This window comes from Salvelinus sp. IW2-2015, linkage group LG3 (assembly GCF_002910315.2).
Source record: "Salvelinus sp. IW2-2015 linkage group LG3, ASM291031v2, whole genome shotgun sequence".
NCBI classification, from domain to species: Eukaryota; Metazoa; Chordata; class Actinopteri; order Salmoniformes; family Salmonidae; genus Salvelinus; species Salvelinus sp. IW2-2015.
The window spans coordinates 24,208,772-24,231,806 of record NC_036840.1 but is presented as its reverse complement, the minus strand read 5'-3'; the positions used below and the strand labels follow the sequence as shown (position 1 = coordinate 24,231,806).

The following is a 23,035-nucleotide window of genomic DNA, read 5'->3' as shown; positions in this document are numbered from 1 at the left end:
GCGAGTGGGGGGCTCTTACCAACGAGAAGTTAAGAGGGAGTTACATTCTAGTTAATCAATTTCTAAAAAGACAGTAAGCTAACTTATTGCTACAGTTTGTGACGGTGTTTGGTCTTAACATTTCTCTCTCCCTGTCTCAGGGGTGCGAGGGTGAAGGGGAAGTTCAGAGAGTCCTACCTGCTCCCTGCGTTCTCTGTCAAGCCCCTGTTTACTACAGAGCCCCTCCCACGGGATAAACTCAACCCCCCCACGCCTAGCATCTACGTAAGTCGATCGTCATTCGCCATAACACGAACCACCGGTTACTGTAGCTAATTTCATCTTCACTCTATTGGATTTTTCTCATTTCACCCTCTTGCTTTCTCTTTGAAAGTGTGTGGCATGATATTAAGGACGCCTTTTTGTGTACCTGTGCTGCCCTCTTCTGGTAGAAAAATGCATCTGCTATTTGTGACGGGTACTAACTCTTCTGTCCTCTTTCCCCCTCTCTAGTTGGAGAGTAAGAGAGATGCCCTCTCCCCTGTACTACTGCAGTTCTGTACTGACCCCAAGAACCCTGTTACTGTCATCAGAGGACTGGCCGGGTCCCTACGACTTAGTGAGTTTATATATACACACACACACTATGTTATCAATKATTTATTTAACACCGACACAAACACACTATCTACCACACGTGTTGGAGTAATCAAAGGACTTGGTACCGTTTCTTTTGGGAGTCCCTTTATGCAGGTTAGAGTTTTTCGTCATGAATCTTGTTCTGGAGGCAGCTCTGCAGTGTGGTCACTAGCTGGCACAGCCACAAAGTCATGATATAACCCTAACCACACTGCTGACCCTAATGCCTAACCTTAACTTGAGACAAAAAGCACTTTTCCCCTTCTTTTTTTCATACATTTGTACAATTATAGCCAATTTTGACTTTTTGCAGCTGGCCTAAGGGGAAATTGCTCAGTTCTGCCTCCAGGACAAAACGTCAACCTGCTCCCTTTAGGCCATACCATATCATCCTTTAATATGTTTGTATATTAAACCCCTTTTCTTTTTTTTCTTCTCAGACCTGGGTCTGTTCTCCACGAAGTCTCTGGTGGATGCTAACTCTGAGCATGCTGTGGAGGTGAGGACCCAGGTACAGCAGCCTGCTGATGAGAACTGGGACCCGAGCGGCACGGGGCAGACCTGGCCCTGTGAGAGCAGCCGCTCACACACCACCATCGCCAAGTACGCCCAGTACCAGGCTTCATCCTTCCAGGAGAGTCTGCAGGTACAGACCAGACTCCACACACACGCACACACACACACACACACACCTCTTATATAATACTTACTTCTACCCTGTCCCTTTCTGTGTCTTCAGGAGGAGAAGGGTAGTGATGAAGAGGCTGAGGAAGATGAGGAAGACAAGGAGAAGACGAGTAAGGAGACCAGCCCCGAGACATCTAGCAAAGAACCCACAAGTAAAGACGCTACCAGTACCGAACAGAAACCAGTGGGGAAGATAATCAAGTTTGGCACCAACATTGACCTGTCAGACCCCAAGAGGTAAGCTGGAGATGGATGCGTTGTATTACCGCATAGAACATGTGGAACTTTTTCCCATTTGTTCCAGAACTTTCCTCTTTGGTTTTGCTGACCCCTACTGGTCAGGTCTTAGTATTACATTATTACATAAACCCCTCCCCAAAATCACTGAGGCTAAATGTCTATTGCTAAGCAAGGCCATGTGCAGAATCACTTAGTGATGATGGCATCGACGCCAATACTGCTGCTCAGATTTGAAGTTTTGTTGGCCAATTTGAAACAGACAATAACCCTCTCTCCCTCCCCTTCTCCCAGGTGGAAGCCCCAGCTGCAGGAGCTCCAGAAGCTTCCGGGCTTCATGCGCGTAGCGTCCAGCGGTAACATGCTGAGCCACGTGGGACACACCATCCTGGGCATGAACACGGTCCAGCTCTACATGAAGGTCCCCGGGAGCCGCACGCCAGGCCACCAGGAGAACAACAACTTCTGCTCTGTGAACGTCAACATTGGGCCTGGAGACTGCGAGTGGTTCTCTGTGCACGAAAACTACTGGCCGGCCATCGACGACTTCTGTGAAAAGTAAGTTGATACTTTTATCGTGATTTCTTGAATGCGCTGGTGATGACGAGGTACAAGAATATATTCCTAGTCAGTTTTGCCCGTTTTGAATCTGCGCTTCCAAGTCACTTGAGATGAGCTTTCAAGACCGTACTAGAGGTCGACCGATTATGATTTTTCAATACCGATACCGATTATTGGAAGACAAAAAAAGCCGATGCCGATTTAAAAAAATTAAATAAGGTATTTATATATATATATATATATATCATACACACACACACACACACACATTTTTGTAATAATGACAATTGCAACAATACTGAATGAACAATGAACACTTTTATTTTAACTTAATATAATACATAAATAAAATAAATGTAGTCTCAAATAACATAAACATATGTTAAAACGAACCACCAGCTTTCATGGGTCTTCAATATTCCCAGTTAAGTTTTGGGTTGTAGTGCAGAAAGCAGAGCTTGTCTGCATGGTCCCCTGTCAGTCTGCTGCTCCGTGAAACAAGGACCTTATTTGAAGTAGATCAAGACATTCTCTATGGAAGACATGAACGGTAAAATAACGAAGGAACCCCTTTCAAGTTCAGCCGCAAGTTATTACAGGAATTATAACGCGTCGACTATTTCTCTAAACCATATACCTTTGACTAATCCGGAAACTATCACCTCGAAAACAAAACGTTTATTCCGTTCCGTATTTTATCTAACGGGTGGCACCCATGAGTCTAAATATTCCTGTTACATTGCACAACCTTCAATGTTATGTCATAATTACGTAAAATTCTGGCAAATTAGTTTGCAATGAGCCAGGTGGCCCAAACTGTTGCATATACCCTGACTCTGCGTGCAATGAACGCAAGAGAAATGAGACAATTTCACCTGGTTAATATTGCCTGCTAACCTGGATTTCTTTTAGCTAAATATGCAGGTTTAAAAAGATATACTTGTGTATTGATTTTAAGAAAGGCATTGATGTTTATGGTTAAGTACACATTGGAGCAATGACAGTCATTGATTGTTTTTTATAAGATAAGTTTAATGCTAGCTAGCAATTTACCTTAGCTTACTGCATTCGCGGCACAGGCAGGCTCCTCGTGGAGTGCAATGTAATCAGTGTTAGAGCGTTGGACTAGTTAACTGTAAGGTTGCAAGATTGGATCCCCCGAGCTGACAAGGTTAAAAATCTGTCGTTCTGGTTCCTAGGCCGTCATTGAAAATAAGAATGTGTTCTTAACTGACTTGCCTAGTTAAATAAAGATTAAATAAAGGTGTAAAAAAAAAAAAAAAAACCGGCGCCCAAAAATACCGATTTTCGATTGTTATGAAAACTTGAAATCGGCCCCGATTTTAATCGGCCATTCCGATTAATCGGTCGACCTCTAGACCGTACGCCTTAAGAATTAAAATGGCACAGGCGTCTCATCGACTTAAGTTTACCATTCTCCCAACGTTATCACCCACTACCTCAGAAGATCTTACCCCCGTATCCCCTCCCTCCTTCAGGCATGGAGTAGACTACCTGACCGGTTCCTGGTGGCCTGTTCTGGAGGACCTGTACCGCTCCAACATCCCTGTTTACCGCTTCATTCAGAGGCCTGGGGACCTGGTGTGGATCAACGCAGGGACCGTCCACTGGGTCCAGGCTGTGGGCTGGTGCAACAACATCGCATGGAACGTGGGCCCACTCAACTGTACGTTAACTCCCTGGCACAGACGCCTACATTAGTCTTGCTACGGATGCAGACCTTTCACTCAACTATCTACTGAAACGCGTTGCAGTAGAGCTGTTTCTTGGACTTTTAATGTTTAGTGTTATTTTATGGATCTGTTGGTCTTGGTCAGTCATTTTGCCTCGGGAGTTTTGAACTTCAGGGCGACGACCCCGGTCCAAATCCGCACTAATGAGACTCATAAGTAGAGGACTAATGTTGACCTTTTTTTAAATAATGTCAGATGAGGTCACTAATGGCACCTTATCCTCCCTGCAGCCTACCAGTACCAGCTGGCCCTGGAGAGGTTTGAGTGGAACGTGGTCAAGAAGGTCAAGTCCATCGTCCCCATGATCCACGTGTCCTGGAACGTGGCCCGCACCGTCAAGGTCACCGACCCCGACACATACAAGATGATCAAGTGAGTATTCAGACTGATGACGTGTCTTCCGGTTGATTGGTGGCGCTACAATGGCAAGAAAAAGTATGTGAACACTTTGGAATTACCTGGATTTCTGTGTAAATTGGTCATAACATTTGAACTGATCGAGGTCACAACAATAGACAAACACAGCCTGCTTAAACTAATAACACACAATTATATGTTTTCTTGTCTTTATTGAACACACTGTGTAAACATTCTCAGGGTAGGGAAAGTATGTGGACCCTTGGATTTAATAACAGGTTCACCCTCCTTTGACAGCAATAACCTCAACCAAARGTTTTCTGTAGTTGCAGATCAGACCTGCACAACTGTCAGGAYGAATTTTGGACCATTCCTCTTTATAAAACTGTTTCAGTAAAGCAATATTCTTGGGATGTCTGGTGTGAACCSCTCTCTTGAGCACATGCCACAGCATCTCAATCGGGTTGAGGTCAGGACTCTGACTGGGCCACTTCTTCTGAAGTCATTCTGTTGATTTACTTCTGTGTTTTGGGTTGTTGTCCTGTTGAATCACCCAACTTCTGTTGAGCTTCAATTGGCGGACAGGTAGCCTTACATTCTCCTGTAAAATGTCTTGATAAACTTGGGAATTATTTTTTCCGTCGACGATGGCAAGCTGTCCAGGCCCTGCGGCAGCAAAGCAGCCCAAACCATGATGCTCCCTCCACCATACTTTACAGTTGGGATGAGGTTTTGATGTTGGTGCGCTGAGCCTTTTTTTTCTTTCTCCGTACAGTATTGTGTGTTCCCTCCGAACAACTCAACTGTAGTTTCGTCTGTCCACAGAATATTTTGCATCAAGGCTTTTAGAGATACTTTTGTAACCCTTAATAGGCAGGTTCACATACTTTTTCCAACCTACAAATGTGAATGTTCAAGTTATGTATTCAATATAGACAAGAAATACAGAAATGTGTTATTAGTTTAAGCATACTATGTTTGTCTATTGTTGTGACTTAGATGAAGATCAGATCYAATTCTATGACCAATTTATGCAGAAATCCAGGTAATTCCAAAGGGTTCACATACTTTATCTTGCCACTGTACATTAGTTACAAATGATACAGGTCAATAGGGCAGATTGTGATTATGCCACTAACTTATGTTCCATTTAATAAGGGTTGCAGTGTCATGACAGGGACACACTGTTACTGTGTTGGACCAGAGTTTTACCTRGGCCAGGTCATGTGATCAGGAAAACTCTCGGTCCTCTTCATGCCTGAAACCTGTATCCTAACCTCATCCCTCACTCACTCACTCAGGCACTGCCTCCTGCAGTCCATCAAGCACATCCAGGTTCTGCGAGACCAGCTGGTAGTAGCAGGGAAGAAGATCTCCTACCAGAGCKGAGTGAAGGACGAACCAGCTTACTACTGCAACGAGTGTGATGTGAGTAGTACTTCTACCCAGTATCTACCTACTGCCCTCTCAATGCAAACCCCCAACCTCATGTTTTACCCTCGGTCTGCCAGCACCAAAACGCCTTCTAACTGAACTCAAAACACACACACCACTTAACAGTCAGAGCCCATCACTCTTCTGAAACCACATTACTTCAACCCCCCCCCCCCCCCCCCCCATCTTCCTTCATGGTGCTTCGGCATGCGTTCAATTCTCCCCATTCGTTACAAGACAAGCCTTACTTGTGTACTGAGTATCTGTGTGTATATACTTTCTGTCCACCAGGTGGAGGTGTTTGACCTGCTGTTCGTGACGTCTGAGAGTGGCAGCAGGAAACTATGTGTCCACTGTGAGGACTGTGCCCGCCAGAGGAACCCCAGCCTCTCCAACAACGTAGTGGTGTTGGAGCAAGTACCGCATGGAGGAGCTAATGAGTACCTACGACACATTCAGCCTGTGAGGACACACACAACACAACCTTTTTCTTATGAGACACGGGCGGGCACCTGCATACAAAATCGGTGTCTGTCTGCCTAACAACCCGAGGACAGTAGATGTAACGTTGCCTCTTCTGTCTGTCTCCTCTCTCCAGACTGCAGCCCCGAGTACACAGTGATAAAGCTTCCTCCGCGTCTCACAGCCATAACCAAAACTCCTGTCCAGACAGGACTTAACATCTTTAACAAAACGTTATTTTAAAACCCCCCCCCCCCCCCCCCCCCAGACCCCCCCCCCTCGTTATTTAAGATGTTTTGACTACTGCTAATACTTGCCGATCAAACAGCCAATCGAAAACCAGTTTACTACTCATCACCGTTTACAAAACCGAACCGCCAATCAAATGCCAGTTTACCCTTGTTGTAGACTGTTCGTGAGCAGCGTTCTGGTTTCCGGAGGACTTGAAAAAAATGGAAAGGCAGTTGGTGCTAGCTGCCATTGAACAAGCAACAAAGGGTTGACAGTTATCAATGGCATGAATTTGATTATTTCCATATCTTTTTCTTTTTTTTTTCGTGAATTCTGAAATGTGTAAATGCTGTGTATTTTGTGGGGTGCTGTTTTGTTTTTTTTTCTAAAATAATGTATTTTCTTTAAGACTAGATCAGCCCTAGATATATACCACATTGGCCTTGTGACTTGTATTTAGAAGATAAATAAGATGGAAAATACTAAGATATGACTTTTTTTCTAAAAGCATTAAGAATAAGGKGACACAAAAAAATACAATTGTTTGAAATGCTTAGAAACATACGGGTTTTAAAGTCTTTTTAGATTTTTAGTTTAGTCTTTCTTACTCTTGTATGTGTTGTGTTTTTACAAATGTATACTGTTTATTTCCACGGGAAGGTGAAAGAGTCAATTGTCACAACTCTTTAGGAGTACATCAGGTCTTTTTGTTTTAATGAATTGCTTCCATTTTTGCATTGTTTTGTACCTCTGATTTTGTTGGTTTTTTTGCTTAATATACAGATTTATAATTTTTCTTCTGGATTTTACATTGTACATTCTTTTTTATTTAAAATGTTTCTTATATTTATAGGATGTCAATGTTCTCCCCTTGCTTTTTATTAGGGTTGTACAAGTTTGAAAGTAATTTTTTTTTCTCTGTAACAACTGAAATGGTGTGTTATGGGAGGACAAGGTTCTCTGGTGCTTCTTCTGGTTCTATATATATATAAATGATATTTCTAATGAATATAACTTACACCTTTCCCTGTAGTTGCTAGGATCCACAGCCGAGGTAGTTGACGAATGGAATACGGTCTTTGTAATGCGTGGGGGAAATTGTAATTGTTTTTCATTCTTTCTGGGGGGCTTTGGATTAAATGATTTTTTTTATATATATATATTATTGTAATCTGTTGGAATATTGACTTATGGGATAGAAAGGTGCTACAGTTTTCGGATGAACTATTTTTGTTTTTCCTTTAAGATAAATTCTATTTTTCCTGTTGCAATATACCTTCCTTTTCCTTCTCTTTGTGGTCATTTATTTAAAACTGCACTCTTAAGAACACACACACACACACCAAACTGAGCCAGACATGTCTTAAACACTTTGTGAATTTGTGTGACATTACTATGACTTATTAATAAATAAACGCTTTTGATAAAGCCAAAAATGTGCATATAGTTTAATTGTTTAAACTCTATTGATGGTACACGCCTCATCTGAACAGCTAACACTGACTGCCAGGAGTGTTTTTGCAGATGTCTCAAACAAACCACATCTCATACCTGATAGGTGAACAACTGGTGGCTCTATCGTAAATAAATATTGGGTAGAATGTTAGAATAGTAACATATTGAACGTAACATCCCAGTCAGTCAAATCTGAAAAAAGGCCCGAATAGTAGCCTATAAAATCTATGCTATATAGAATCTAGACCTATAGATTATTGAATAAACCCCTCTGAGCTGGATTTATAGATTTCGCAATCAAAATGTAAGAGTAATTTCTGACTTGAGCTGACATATGCGGCGTTTGACTGTGAAAGCAGTCTGACTATGGAACATTGCCTTTTTAAGTTTGAATCCCACTGTGACGCTGAACTGAAGTGATTTWGATTGAATCTAGCCCTTTTATCTGACTTCCTGCCTGAGGCTGATGGGCTGACCACTAACGTGGGTGAGAGCGGATATCTTCTATTTACGCTTTGGGCCCATATACAATAACAAGCCGAACCCTCATATCGCTTAGCCGAACTAGATCTTATCTCTGGCACTTGCAGATGTCTCCTCATTCAAGTCAATCACTAATGGTTCCTTTTGTTTGACCTGAGTGTGTGTGTGTATAAAATTGAGTGGTTTCCATAAGGTGAGTTCTATCCAAGGTTAAAAAAGCAGGCCCAAACAAACACACATTGTCACACAGAAGACAGGGCAGGAAACTGCAGTGAACTCACAGGATTCAATGACAAAGTCCAGATTTCAGTTTCCACCTCAGCTAATTCCACTGACTGACACTACAGTAGAAAGGTGTAGGCCCACCCAATCAGATTGAGCAAAAAAATAAAAATAATTATGCTCTTTACTTTGTTCCAAACATGCAAACACCAATAGATATTCATAGCAAGCGGTGCACTGGGTTAGTCAGATTTGACGAAATAACAGAATGGAAAAACTGGAATGACATTCACTCATGGGGTGGGTTGCCAAAAATAACTAAAATCCACACCTTCAATAAGCCACAAACTCAGCAAAAAAAAGAAACGTCCCTTCATCAGGACCCTGTCTTTCAAAGATAATTCATACAAATCCAAATAACTTCACAGATCTTCATTGTAAAGGGTTTAAACACTGTTTCCCAATTAATGAACATGCACCCTGTGGAACGGTCGTTAAGACACTTACAGACGGTAGGCAATTAAGGTCAGAGTTATGGAAACTTAGGACACTAAAGAGCCCTTTCTACTGACTGAAAAACACCAAAAGAAATATTCCCAGGGTCCCTGTACATCTGCGTTAACGTGCCTGAGGACTTCAGATGTGGCCAGGGCAATAAATTGCAATGTCCGTACTGTGAGACGCCTAAGACAGCGCTACAGGGAGACAGGACGGACAGRTGATCGTCCTTGCAGTGGCAGACCACGTGTAACACCRGCACTGGATCGGTACATCCGAACATCACACCTGCGGGACAGGTACAGGACGGCAACAACAACTGCCCGAGTTACACTAGGAACGCACAATCCCTCCATCAGTGCTCAGACTGTCCACAATAGGCTGAGAGAAGCTGGACTGAGGGCTTGTAGGCCTGTCGTAAGGCAGGTCCTCACCAGACATCACCGGCAACAACGTCGCCTATGGGCACAAACACACTGTCGCTGGACCAGACAGGACTGGCAAAAAGTGCCCTTCACTGACGAGTCGCGGTTTTGTCTCACCAGGGGTGATGGTCGGATTCGCGTTTATCGTCGAAGGAATGAGCGTTACACCGAGGCCTTTACTCTGGAGCGGGACGATTTGGAGATGGAGGGTCCGTCATGGTGTGTCACAGCATCACCGGACTGAGCTTGTTGTCATTGCAGGCAATCTCAACACTGTGCGTTACAGGGAAGACATCCTCCTCCCTCATGTGGTACCCTTCCTGCAGGCTCATCCTGACATGACCCTCCAGCATGACAATGCCACCAGCCATACTGCTCGTTCTATGCGTGATTTCCTGTAAGACAGGAATGTCAGTGTTCTGCCATGGCCAGCGAAGAGCCCGGATCTCAAACCCATTGAGCACGTCTGGGACCTGTTGGATCTGAGGGTAAGGGCTAGGGCCATTCCCCCCAGAAATGTTCGGAAACTTGCAGGTGCCTTGCTGGAAGAGTGGGGTAACATCTCACAGCAAGAACTGGCAAATCTGGTGCAGTCCATGAGGAGGAGATGCACTGCAGTACTTAATGCAGCTGGTGGCCACACCAGATACTGACTGTTACTTTTGATTTTGACCTACCCTTTGTTCAGGGATACATTATTCAATTTATGTTAGTCACATGTCTGTGGAACTTGTTCAGTTTATGTCTCAGTTGTTGAATCTTGTTATGTTCATACAAATATTTACACATGTTAAGTTTGCTGAAAATAAACGCAGTTGACAGTGAGAGGACGTTTCTTTTTTGCTGAGTTTATGACTGCATATTTTAGCATTAGAAATGCTACATTTTCTCTCAGCCTCATGGCAAAATGTGMAGAATAGCAGGAGATGACCTATACAACTGCACATTTTCATTTCTGCCCCATTATAAAATGTTTAGCATTGCAAGAGATTAGCTTTAAAACAGCCACATTTTGTCTAGCCTCTTGACAAAATGTGTAGAATAGCATGAGATTAGCTATAAAACGGCAAACGTTTCTCTTTATTGGAGGGGGCCCACCCACCAACACATTTCTGGCTGTGCATTCTCTGAGGGTATAGGAATGGACTCCCACTGAATGTGGTGAAATAACCACCACATTCAGTGGGTGCAGAAATACCCAGGTTTTTTTACATCCATGATTGATCGAACACAATCAGGAGACTTACGCACACATCACCGTGGGGGACAATGAAGTAACAAGGCCCCTCATATTTCAAAAACACCAAACATATATCCACCAATCTAGAAAAATCCAGGTCCCGCAGTGAGAGAAGGAATGTCAGTGTGTCCCATCCTGTGGCCCGGTGTGAAGAGGTCAACGAGTACGGAGGAAAGCTGGATAGAATGGAGGACATCCTGCTTCCACAGGAAGTCGCATCCACCGTCCACTCCACCCACTGAGGGTATAATAAGAACTGGAGACTGCGTCCAAGATGTCCGCCCGTTGTTTTCAAGGTAATCTACTCACGTTCGCATATGCTGATTCATGGACCGTCWATATCCAGGTTGCATCCGGTGTATACGAACCATCACATGCGCACTAGCACTGAGTGGAGCAGCGACGACGTCTTCACGTCATCCAAAAACATGACAGACATTGGATAAATATAAAATGTTAATATCTTCGGCTGTGAATGATTTTTTTWAAAGTATTTAAATAAAGAATAATCAGCCTGAGTGACAATTATATGAATAATTCAATAGATGTTTTGTGCACAAAGTTGATCGCTAAAGTGTCTTATTAGGAATTTTCAAATCTGACCTCTATGTGGCTTTACATGGAAATTGTCTTTCTAGGCCAGGTGTCAGTTCAACTGCAGTACCGAAGCGAAACTGTAGCTTCTAGACCGGAACCCCTTGACTCCACCCCGATCTGATGGCCACAGATGGTCAGTGTCTGTGTGTGTGACCGTACACTCACACCCCACCAACACAATGCTGGCTCAAGGGACTAGTGTGATCATCATGTTGTTGGACTAATGATGGGAAAATCTAGAAAGCCTTTGAAGCTATTGTTGACCAAGCTATTGTTGGTCACCGACTATGAATTAAGCTATTATTCATTTATAATTACTAAGATAGGATCAATGAAATATAGATTGTCGTGTATATACATACAGCGCCTTGCAAAATTATTAATATCCCTTTGATTTCTTGGCATTTTATTATGTTATAAAGTGGGATTAAAATGGATTTAGTCGTAATTTTTTTGTCAATTTACTCAAAATACTCAAAATACATATACTGTGAAAGTGGAAGAAAACTGCTATTTTTGAAAAGATTAACAAGAATGCGATAACTAAAATAGTAGTTGCAAGTATTCAGCCCCTTTGTTCAGGCAAGCCTAAATTAGTTCAGGAGTAAAATGTGGCTTAAAATGTCTTAAGTTACATGACCCACTGGTCATGGATGGTGTTCTTCGGCTTGCAAGCGTCCCCCTTTTTCCTCCAAACATAATGATGGTCATTATGGCCAAACAGTTCTATTTTTGTTTCATCAGAACAGAGGACATTTCTCCAAAAAGTACGATCTTTGTCCCCATGTGCAGTTGCAAACCGTTGTCTGGCTTTTTTAATGGCGGTTTTGGAGCAGTGGCTTCTTCCTTGCTGAGCGGCCTTTCAGGTTGTGTCGATATAGGACTTGTTTTACTGTGGATATAGATACATTTGTACCCATTTCCTCCAACATCTTCACAAGGTTAATTTGCACTTTTCACACCAAAGTACGTTAATCTCTATGAGACTTCCTCTTTTTACGCTGCTGCTACTCTCTGTTTATCATATATGCATAGTCACTTTAACTATACATTRATGTACATACTACCTCAATTGGGCCGACCAACCAGTGCTCCCGCACATTGGCTAACGGGCTATCTGTATTGTGTCCCACCCACCACCCGCCAACCCCTCTTTTATGCTACTGCTACTCTCTGTTCATCATATATGCATAGTCACTTTAACCATATCTACATGTACATACTACCTCAATCAGCCTGACTAACCAGTGTCTGTATGTGGCCTCGCTACTGTTATAGCCTCGCTACTGTATATAGCCTGTCTTTTTACTGTTGTTTTATTTCTGTACCTACCTATTGTTCACCTAATACCTTTTTGCACTATTGGTTAGAGCCTGTAAGTAAGCATTTCACTGTAAGGTCTACACCTGTTGTATTCGGCGCACGTGACAAATAAACTTTTATTTAATTTGATTTGATTTGGCTGATTTCTTTTGATTTTCCCAAGATGTCAAGTAAAGAGGCACTGAGTTTGAAGGTAGGCCTTGAAATACATCCACAGGTACTCCTCCAATTGACTCAAATGATGTKAATTTGCCTATCAGAGCTTCTAAAGCCATGACATCATTTTCTGGAATTTCCCAAGCTGTTTAAAGGCACAGTCAACTTAGTGTATGTAAACTTCTGACCCACTGGAATTGTGATACAGTGAATTATAAGTGAAATAATCTGTCTGTAAACAATTGTTGGAAAAAGTACTTGTGTCATGCACAAAGTAGATGTCCTAACCGACTTGCCAAAAGCTATAGTTTGTTAACAAGACATTTGTGGAGTGGTTGAAAAACTAATTTTAATGACTCCATCCTAAGTGTATGTAAACTTCCGACTTCAACTGTATGTAAATGTAATATTTCTAAAAACCTGTTTTTGCTTTGTCATTATGTGGTATTGTGTGTAGATTGATGAGGATTATTTTAGAATAAGGTTGTAACCTAACAAATGTTTGAAAAAGTCAAGGGGTCTTAATACTTTCCAAAGGCGCTGTAGGTTGTAAAGTTTCATTCATAGGCTAGGTTGTAGCAACGTCATGATGGGTACAGGGAAACTTTGAGTATCACGTAGTAGCCTAAACCRGGCGATGTTACACTGAGCTGGGTGAATGGAAAATGAATGACAGTCATCCAATATGCTGTAACAGAAATAAGGCCAGGCTCATCAAAAAAATTATCATCCTCCCTCGTCTTCAACGTCACCGACCACCACTGGCATTATGGTGTGGATATGCTTGACATCAGCAAATACTGGGGACTTTTTCAAGATAAAGAGAAACGGGATGGAGCTAAACACAGACAAAATCATAGAGGAAAACCCGCTTCCGTCTGCTTTACACCATACGTTAGGAGATGAATTCACCTTGCAGTAGGAAAATAACCCACAACACAAGGCCAAATCTACACTGGAGTTGCTTAACAGTTACCCGTCTACTATGGAGGTTCCACAAGACTATTGAGAAAGAGTTGGCAGGACAGACAAAAAAAATTGCCACTTTCACATGTAAACACTGCAATTACCCAATCAACCAGTGAGCGGTTTCAAGCTTGATTATATTCCCTGCCACAGATGCAACGACAGTTTGTTTTAGAAGCTATTTTCTCCACTGCTTACTTCTTCTTCACTCACTCCCTCTCCGACACACTCTTTCAGCAGCACTTCTGATTGAATTGCGTCAACCACATCCCTCTCTTCCACCCTCCTCCCATCCCATCTACTCATCCATCTTCCGCCTCTTCTTACATAATCCAACATTTGAAAACGTAAACCACAGGCCGTATGTGACACAAACAGATCTGTAAGTCAGGCTCTTGGGTGTAGTAGTAGAAGATGGTACTGATAAGGCATTTTCTTCTTTCTTGGTTCGGATAAGCATTATATAAGCTAGCAAACACATGAACATGTAAAGCCCAGTAGACGTGTGCAGTAAAAGATGGTAAAGATCAACAGTATCTCTAACTCATCTATTTGAGCCTGTTTGGATCCCCCGTCTCTCAGTTCTCCCCTCCTGCCCCTTGACTCCTCTCTTCTCCGCTCTGATACAGATAAAAGAGACTCAAATATCTGTAGCGATCAGGGATAAAGCCCAGTGGAGGGACAAGGTAAATAAATACTGACCAGCTCAAAGGGGAGAAGAGAGCGAGAACAGAGAGAAAGGGGGAGGGGGAGAGAGGGAGAAAATCCGATCAGACAACAGTAATTACTCTGTGATCTGCACTCTCTCTCTTATCAGTTCAGAGGTTCTTTGTCTGCCTCCTCTCTCCTTTTATCCCTTTTTTCCTCCCTTGTTCCATTGATCCTTCCAGTTATCCCTCCGATCCGTGATTCCTGATATTGTCCTTTTCATCATGTTGTGGCGTTTCTCTCATTCACTCTGGACTTCCTAGCTAGCATCTTTTGCATCTCTGCGTAACGTAACTGTTATGACGTCCATCCTCTATTCCTGGTCTTTCTTCATCTGGGTTCTTGGTGTTTCTCAGTGGGAATCAAGGACCCATCCCTAAACACTATCAGAGCTGTGTGAAGCTGCTCTCTCACACCGCTATCTTCCACTGCTGCAGACTCATGGGTTACGGTTGGAGCTCGGGTTGGGATTCGGGTTGGAGCTAGGGTTAGGGTTGCAGCTAGGGTTGGGGTTAGGGTTAGGGTTAAGGTCTACCATTGTATGTACAGGATAATACCAACATTTGTTACACTTTCCTTACAGAAATCTTTGTAAAATAATAAAAGCACTGGCTAATGTCCATCTTTACATGAATTAGTCTAAGCAACTAGGGTTGTCTGTAACATGGTGGGGGATGTCAGTGGCACCATGCAGCCTCTGCTCCATCCCTGGCTGCTGATTAGACCACAGCGACATAGCAGCTCTTTAAATACACACTCCCTCTCTCCTTCTCCCCCTCGCTCCCTCTCTCATCATCCCCTCCCCCTCTCTCCACAGGCTCAATCACTTCGCAGGTTATCAGAGAAGCAGCCTGGCTCCAACCCCTAACACAGAGTGCTGCACACAGATAACAGAGGGATAGAGAGAAGAGAGGGGGGGTGCTTTACAGGCACGGCTTATAGTAGTTAAGAGGGAGAGGAGTGAGGTGGGGGCACAAGCACTCAATGTAGTAGTTAAGAAAGGGAGGGGGGAAATGAGTGAGGGAGAAGTGAGTGAGAGTGTGAGAGAAAGGCATCCCTCTAATTCCTCAAGAGGGGAATGTGAGAATAGGAGGAGAAGGAGGGACGGACTGACGGAGGGACGCACAGAGGTCTGGGATACCTCTAAAGAGCTGAGACCCAAAGCGCTGAGGGTGGAGTGGTCGACTGCAGTCAGGGAGAGAACATCAGGTGAAAGGACGAAGCACTTCAGTCTGAGAAATAGGGGAGGGGGACCGACACTGACTTATCCCTGACGGACCGACGACCCTGCACAGTGCAGAGAGGAAACAGCAAGCGATTACGTCTACAGGAGGTCAGAATACCACTACTACACGAGCTGGTCACAACTTCATTACGAAGAGTGTGAAGGAATCTGAACTGATACAGAGGGAAAACCCAAAGCCAAAACGCAGGGGAGATTTGAGGAAAGACAGGAGAGAGAGAACATTTGAAGCTTGTCCACCTGCTTGAATAAGTGGAGAAAGAGAGTGCTTCACTGGAACTTCAAGGAGAAGAGAAGAGAGAAGAAGAGAAGGAGAAGAGAAGCGAGAAGGAGAAGAGAAGAGAGAAGAAGAGAAGGAGAAGAGAGAAGAAGAGAAAGAGAAGAGAAGGAGAAGAAAAGGAGAAGAGAGAAGAAGAGAAGGAGAAGAGAAGCGAGAAGGAGAAGAGAGAAGAAGAGAAGGAGAAGAGAGAAGAAGAGAAAGAGAAGGAGAAGAGAAGGAGAAGAGAGAGAGAAGAGAAGGAAAAGAGAGAAGAAGAGAAAGAGAAGAGAAGGAAAAGAGAGAAGAAGAGAAAGAGAAGAGTGAGGAAGAGAGAGAGGCTCTACCAGGCTGCACGTCAATGTGAGTGAGAACGTACAGACCCAGGGAGGGAGTTGAACTAACTAAAGCATTCTATTTAGACCACAACTATTCCAATATCTGTGTGAATATCTGTGTGAAAATGACAATTCTTGTTAGCATCACTGATAATTAAATGCATAGGTAACAACATAGATAACCACATAATAACATTCGATAATAACATGTATGCAACTGCCAGTCAAAAGACAACAGAGTTGCTTCAGTATGTTTTAGATTAGAGAATATATTATGAGAATCGTTCAAGGACCAGGTTGAATGTAGTTCATTGTTGTATTAGTCACCATGAAGCTACAGAGGAAGGTCATTTGAAAATACCATAGGACATGATTCAGTCATTTCTATAGCAGATTAATATCGGTGTCTCCAGAGTTATGAGAAACAATGACGCGACATTTTTCAAAGAATAACAAGTACGTGGGATGTGTAAAACAGATGGAGCGGCCAAGTGCAGGCCTATTTTAAGTCGTGACACAATGAGTGAGCAGGTCTCCCTCTTCCTGGACCCCTGACCTTACACCTGAACAACACTTTACCTAACAATAGGAGACTGACGTAGAACATAAAGTAAGCACTTATCGAGTCAGTAACAATACTTCTCAAGTGGATGTCTTCCATAGCGTGGTTAGGGTCGGGGTTAACGGTCAGGTGAGGTTGATGGGTGTTTGTTGGGTAAAAGTAAAGGGTGGAAAAATTAGCAGGTTGACGTTTATTGTCATGAGTCTTGTCCTGGAGGCAGAAGAGTGATTTTCCTTTAGATAGGCCAGTTGCAAAGTCAACATTTGCTTTTTGGTCTTAATTTCAGGTTAGGGTTTGGCATTAGGGTTAGCAGTGTGGTTAAGGTTAGGTTTAAAATCCAATTTTATGACTTTGTGGCTGTGCCAGCTAGTGACCACTCTGCAGCGCTGCCTCCAGAACAAGATTCATGACAAACAACATGTGAGGCATTCAACGTTTAATTTTGTTTCCTGCACCTGTGGAAGTGCTGGATGTGCATTCACTGCTTTAGAAATAAAAGTACTAAAGGGGAGGAAGAAGAACAAACCAAATCAAATGTTATTTGTCACATGCGCCGAAATACAACAATGCCCTTAAACCAARTATGCAGTTGTTGAAAAAAGAACAATCAATAAATTAAAAAAGATAGAAATATAACAAATAATTAAGGAGCAACAATAAAATAACAGTAGCGAGGCTATATACAGGGGGTTCAGGTACAGAGTCAATGTGCGGGGGCACCGGTTAGTCGAGGTAATTGAGGTAATATGTACATGCAGGTAGAGGTAAAGTGACCAGTCATAAATAATAAACAGAGAGTCGCAGCAGCGTAAAAATGGGGGGTGTGGACAATATAAATAGTCGGTAGCAGAGAGAACAGTCTATGACTCGGGTGGCTGGAGTTCATGGCAATTTTTTGAGCCTTCCTCTGACACCGCCTGGTATAAAGGTCCTGGATGGCAGGAAGCTTGGCCCCAGTGATGTACTGAGCCGTACGCAACAACCTCTGTGGTGCCTTGCGGTCGGAGGCCGTGCAGTTGCCATACCAGCCAGTCAGGATGCTCTCGATGGTGCAGCTGTAGAACTTTTTGAGGATCTGAGGACCCATGCCAAATCTTTTCAGTATCCTGAGGGGGAATAGGCGTTGTCGTGCCCTCTTCAAGCTGCTAGAAGTCTCATGGGTGTGCTTGAAAACTACCAAAACGCATTATCTTTCCTATGGCATTATTTGTACCCTGCACCTGTGGAATATTGCTCAATACACTACTTTTGCACAACTTTTTTTTTAAAACAGTGTTAAGTGCCGGGCCTTGGCCCCTCTGGTCTGCGGTGCCGAGGTCTGGGGGGTTATTTCTGGGTGGCGGGCTGGCCGCTGACCTTAGTCCATTGTTCAGGGCAACGCTTAGTCAGCATGGGGAGGGGGTGCCATCCTGTTAGCGTTAATGGGACATGTCAGTTAGGAGTTGTAACTTATAGCTGATTCAAGGGAACTTGAAACTTTGTGTATTGTGATTTTGTGTTGTTTTTTTTACCATACTGGAAGAATCTAACAAAAACCTTTACAGTGTCTTGAACAAAGGGGCATTACATTACACCATGCTTCTAGGTTTTCTCTTTCTAACGAGACAGGAACTGCAGTCTTTTATCAGCCCAACGATAAACAAATACATCCAGGCATGTGCAGAAGCATACACAAACACACACACACACACACACAAACACACACACACGCATGAACACATCCGTCTCTTACCCTTCCTCTTCATCTTATCCATCATCATCCTCTGTGCACCCTCACCTGGCAATTAGCAGTCAGATAACCATCCCGCTCTGACCAATCCGCTTTCAGATAAGCATCCTGCACTGATAGAAGATGGGGGAGCGTTTATAGATTGCACCACGCAGCCTGCCGTCCTCTACCTCTAGCAGATAACTCCTCTAACTGACCTCCCTGTGAACTACCTTTGAAGACGGCGGCGCCTCAGCTACGATGCGTCTAGGGAGGGATGGGGACCAAGGGACCATGTTTGAGATGGACAAGAGAGGAAGAGGCTTCAAATGTCCTTCCCATGCAAATACAGTGCCGTTTACATTTGCATACATCAAAAAACGACGTTGTACCGACGGGTTCACTCGAGAACGAGAAACAAGGACCGTGTGAGAGAGAGAGAACGACTAGAAGGAGAGAAAGAGAGAGAGAGAGAGAGAGAGAGAGAGAGAGAGAAGAGAGAGAACGAGAGAGAGAGAGACAGAGAGAGAACGAGAAGAGAACGAAGAGCGAGAGAGAGCGAGAGAGAAAGAGGACGCGTAGCTTTGTATTGTGTTGTTTACATCGTATCAACCTGTGCTAACCTCCATCTCTCCCTCCTTAGTTGACCATGATGTGAGACGGTACACTGGAGAAGGGGGCCCACCACCAGGCTCTGGAGCTCTCCGAGGAGCTCTCTCCCCTCAACCACCACCACCCTCACCACCACCACCTCCAGCACTCCAACTCTCTGGCCTCCAGCGCTCCTGTGGGGACCCTGGTGCGGTGCCACCCCCTACTCTGCAACTGAGAGTGGGGGAGGTGGTAACGGCGCTCCCCTGGAGCTCCGAGGCTCTCTGGACTGCTGGGCGTGCTCGGTGCTGGTTACGGCCAGAACCTGCTCATCGCTGGGATCAACGCCTGCCTGCCGACTGGTGTTCGGATCATCCTCACCCCCCCCATCCCATGTGGTGTTCGGGTTCCTCTGTCATTCTACGGTAAGAAGGGTGTGTGTCTGCCTGACGCAGAGTAAAGGGCATTTGTGCAACACTTACATTCATCTTCCAAAATTCCTATCTGTCATTTAAATTCACATTCATAATTCATCTGTGTCAGCGTGTGTGTGTCAGCGTGTGTGTTTCAGCGTGTGTGCGTCAGTGTGAGTGGTGTTGCCAGAAACAGTCATAGCAATTTACCCTTTCAGAGTACTCCAGGAGTATCAGGCTAATAAGAAACCAGTAATAATATTTATACAGCATGCTGACATTTCAGGAGGACTAACTGTAAATCCTAAACTAAACTTTCACCATCCACCACAAGTTTGGAATAGTTTAAATGAGGGTGGAGTTTGGAATAGTTTAAATGAGTGGAGTTTGAAATGTTTAAATGAGGGTGGAGTTTGGAATAGTTTAAATGAGTGAGTTTGGAATAGTTTAAATAGGTGGAGTTTGGAATAGTTTAAATGAGGGTGGAGTTTGGAATAGTTAAATGAGGGTGGAGTTTGGAATAGTTAAAAAGAGGTGGAGTTTGGAAATAGTTTAAATGTAGGGTGGAGTTGGAATAGTTATAATGAGGGTGAGTTGGAATAGTTTAAATGAGTGAGTTGTAAGAGTTAAATGAGGGTGGAGTTTGAACAGTTTAAATGAGGGTGGAGTTTGGAAATATTAAAAGGTGGAGTTGGATAGTTTAAATGAGGTGTAGTTTGGAATAGTTTAAATGAAGGTGAGTTTGGAATAGTTTAAATGAGGGTGGAGTTTGGCTCTTTGTGATGTGTTTCACAAGCAGATGTTTAAAACAGGCTACATCCCAAATGGAACCACTCACACCCACTTATAGTGCACTGCTTTAACCATGTGGGCCCATAGAGTTTTGGTCAAAAGTAGTGCACTTATAAATAGGGTGCCAGTCAGGGTTTAGAATCAGACTGGACAGATTAGGACTCAGGAGTCAGGGGAGAGTGACGTCAGTGGTGGGAACTTTCAAGAAGAGGAGGATAGGATTAGCCAGCCTGGCTGGTCCCAGATCTAGGTGCGCTAGCCTACTCTTACAAGCTGTCCAAGAAAGTTTTAAACACACACATGCACAATTCACCGGCAAAAAATAAGCAAAATGTCGTGTGAAATACATTTAGCACACTTGTGCTCACACACACAGACTCACACAGACGCACGCACGCAAGAACCCTGTAGAGGTGGGAGGGTGCATGCACGCACGCACGCCTCGCACACACACACCTTTGACCCCCATAAATCCCACTAGTTTTAGTTTCCCACCCAGCCACCCCTACAGGTCAGAGTAGGTCAGAGTGTGAAAGGGAAGAAGCCACACACTACTGGTCTGACACCTTACTAATGATCAGGGTGTGCATGCAGGTGTGTGCTCAAAGAGACATTTACAGGATTTCCCTCTGACCAATTAGAAACCTTGTGGCACCAGATTAAGATGGGATTAGGTTGGGAGAGAGAGAGAGAGAGAGAGAGAGAGAGAGACGAAGACAGAGAAGAGAGAGACAGAAAGACGAGAAGAGAGACAGAGAAGAAGGAAAAGAAAGAAAGAAAGAGAGAAAAAAGAAGAGACAGAGAAGAGAGAAAGAGAGAAAAAGAGAGAAAAGACAGATAGAGAGAGAAAGAGAGAAAGAGAGAGAAAGACATGATAGAGATAGAGAGAGAGAGAGAGAGAGAGAGAGAGAGAGAGAGAGAGAGAGAGAGAGAGAGAGAGAGAGAGAGAGAGAGAGAGAGAGAGAGAGAGAGAGAGAGAGAGAGAGAGAGAGAGAGAGAGAAGAGAGAGAGAGAGAGAGAGAGAGAGAAGAGAGAGAGAGGACAGAGAGAGAGAGAGAGAGTAGCAAAAGAAACGACCAATTTTGTTCAGCACGCTGAATTAACGTTGAACTTTTATATTTGTTGCTTTACCTTAAATTTTAACTTTAATTCGTTATGACACGCCTGTAATGCTGTGGATAAGAGGATAAGAAAAAGAGAAGACACAAGAGAAGCAAAACGATATATAATTTGTACATCAATATTATAAACGTGCAACGAAGTCACAAAGAATTATCATTGATTGCAGTCAAGATACAAACTGAGCACTTTAAATGTAATTACCTCTGAGACAATCGATGTGTTCTGACCTCCCAACATATACATTTGTCTAAATATAATTTTAGCATTGGGATCCTTACCATATACAGAGCTGACTTAAAATAGCTTCCAAAAGACAGTGCATTCAAATTCATAAATTAGCATCGCTACATTACCCAAACAATTCAGCTCATACAAACTCACACACACATGACCTACAAGAAAAATAAAAAGCAACTATAAAGAAATAGTAAAAACAACCTATCATAAGGTAATAGACCATAGGAATAAAAACTATATACCCCCCTTACTAGCCTCCGACAACGCCGTAAAAGTATAATTAAATACAAGTCACTAACTTAACCCCGCTCCTATCTGTATCACACCCACAAATCCTCCCCTCACACCTTTATGTCCTCATCCTATCCCTTCCCTTTCCTTTCCTCTCCTCTCCTCTCCCTCTCTATAACTCTCCTCTCCTCTCATTCTCCCTCTCCTTCCCTCCCTATACCTCTTCCTAGCTGCCTTTTACCTCTCTGATCATCCACACCCCACAACATCCTCACCCCTAGAGGTCTCTACCTATCCTACTGTCATGTATCTGTGTCTTTGCATACAGTCCCATATGTCTAATATCTAATTAACTTGTTTTCCTAGGCAACCGTGTGTCTCCATGGCAACCCGCCGCCACACAATACTGCCTGCTAACCAAGCCCTGGCTCCTTCTTTATATCTAGCATTATTCGGGATTGCAGAAACCCCCAGCCTCATTCTTGCATATTATGCCTCTACGTACGGTGTTTTTAAAGCAAATGGAACCTGGTCAGCATATCTCACCACTAAGTCACCAAGACCCGCCCCTTCAATTCCCTTCCCTTTTGACTCCCCAAACTCCGTCTCCTTCACTCTATATTCTTTCTTGCTCACACCCCCTCTCTGTCACCCCTCCTCGTCCTTCCCCTCAGTCCACCCATACCCCCTGCCACTCCTTAGCTCTCTTTCGCTCAGCTTTCACACGCCCATCAAACACAGATCTTGGTTTCCATTTAAATTGTATCTTACTACACCGTCAGGTATTATTGAGTCCGACACAGCCTTATTCAAGACATGTTCAACATAACACACCAATTAACCAACTAGAACGCTATCTTCACTTTTTGTACGAGCACACACACTACACACACTTCTATCAGTACATGTGTCTCAGCCCAAGACAACAATAACTCAAACACCTGGGTTTGATGCAATGCTAGTTGCTCAAATCTCTCGCATGTGGCCACAACACCTAGTCACATCAGCCACTACGGATGTTCATTCATCAGTCACACAACAACACTGACTTGTGTGACCTTAAGTGTGTCGAACAGTATGTGTGATCGTGTGTGACTAATGTGTGTAGGGCTGCATTGTGTTGTTTGG

The 23,035-nt window shown here is 43.6% G+C and overlaps 1 protein-coding gene across 1 annotated transcript in view; it reads left to right on the top strand.

Moving 5' to 3' along the window:
* LOC111953391 (uncharacterized) overlaps positions 1–7,777 on the top strand; it is a 56,955-nt gene extending 49,178 nt beyond the window's left edge. The window contains exons 12-21 of the mRNA XM_070435579.1: positions 141–264; positions 493–598; positions 1,059–1,264; positions 1,358–1,542; positions 1,837–2,100; positions 3,603–3,790; positions 4,088–4,229; positions 5,516–5,642; positions 5,940–6,111; positions 6,247–7,777. Coding sequence (XP_070291680.1) covers positions 141–264; positions 493–598; positions 1,059–1,264; positions 1,358–1,542; positions 1,837–2,100; positions 3,603–3,790; positions 4,088–4,229; positions 5,516–5,642; positions 5,940–6,111; positions 6,247–6,353 — 1,621 coding nt within the window. The 3' untranslated portion in view covers positions 6,354–7,777. The remainder of the gene's footprint in view (positions 1–140; positions 265–492; positions 599–1,058; positions 1,265–1,357; positions 1,543–1,836; positions 2,101–3,602; positions 3,791–4,087; positions 4,230–5,515; positions 5,643–5,939; positions 6,112–6,246) is intronic.
* Positions 7,778–23,035: the final 15,258 nt, after the last annotated feature.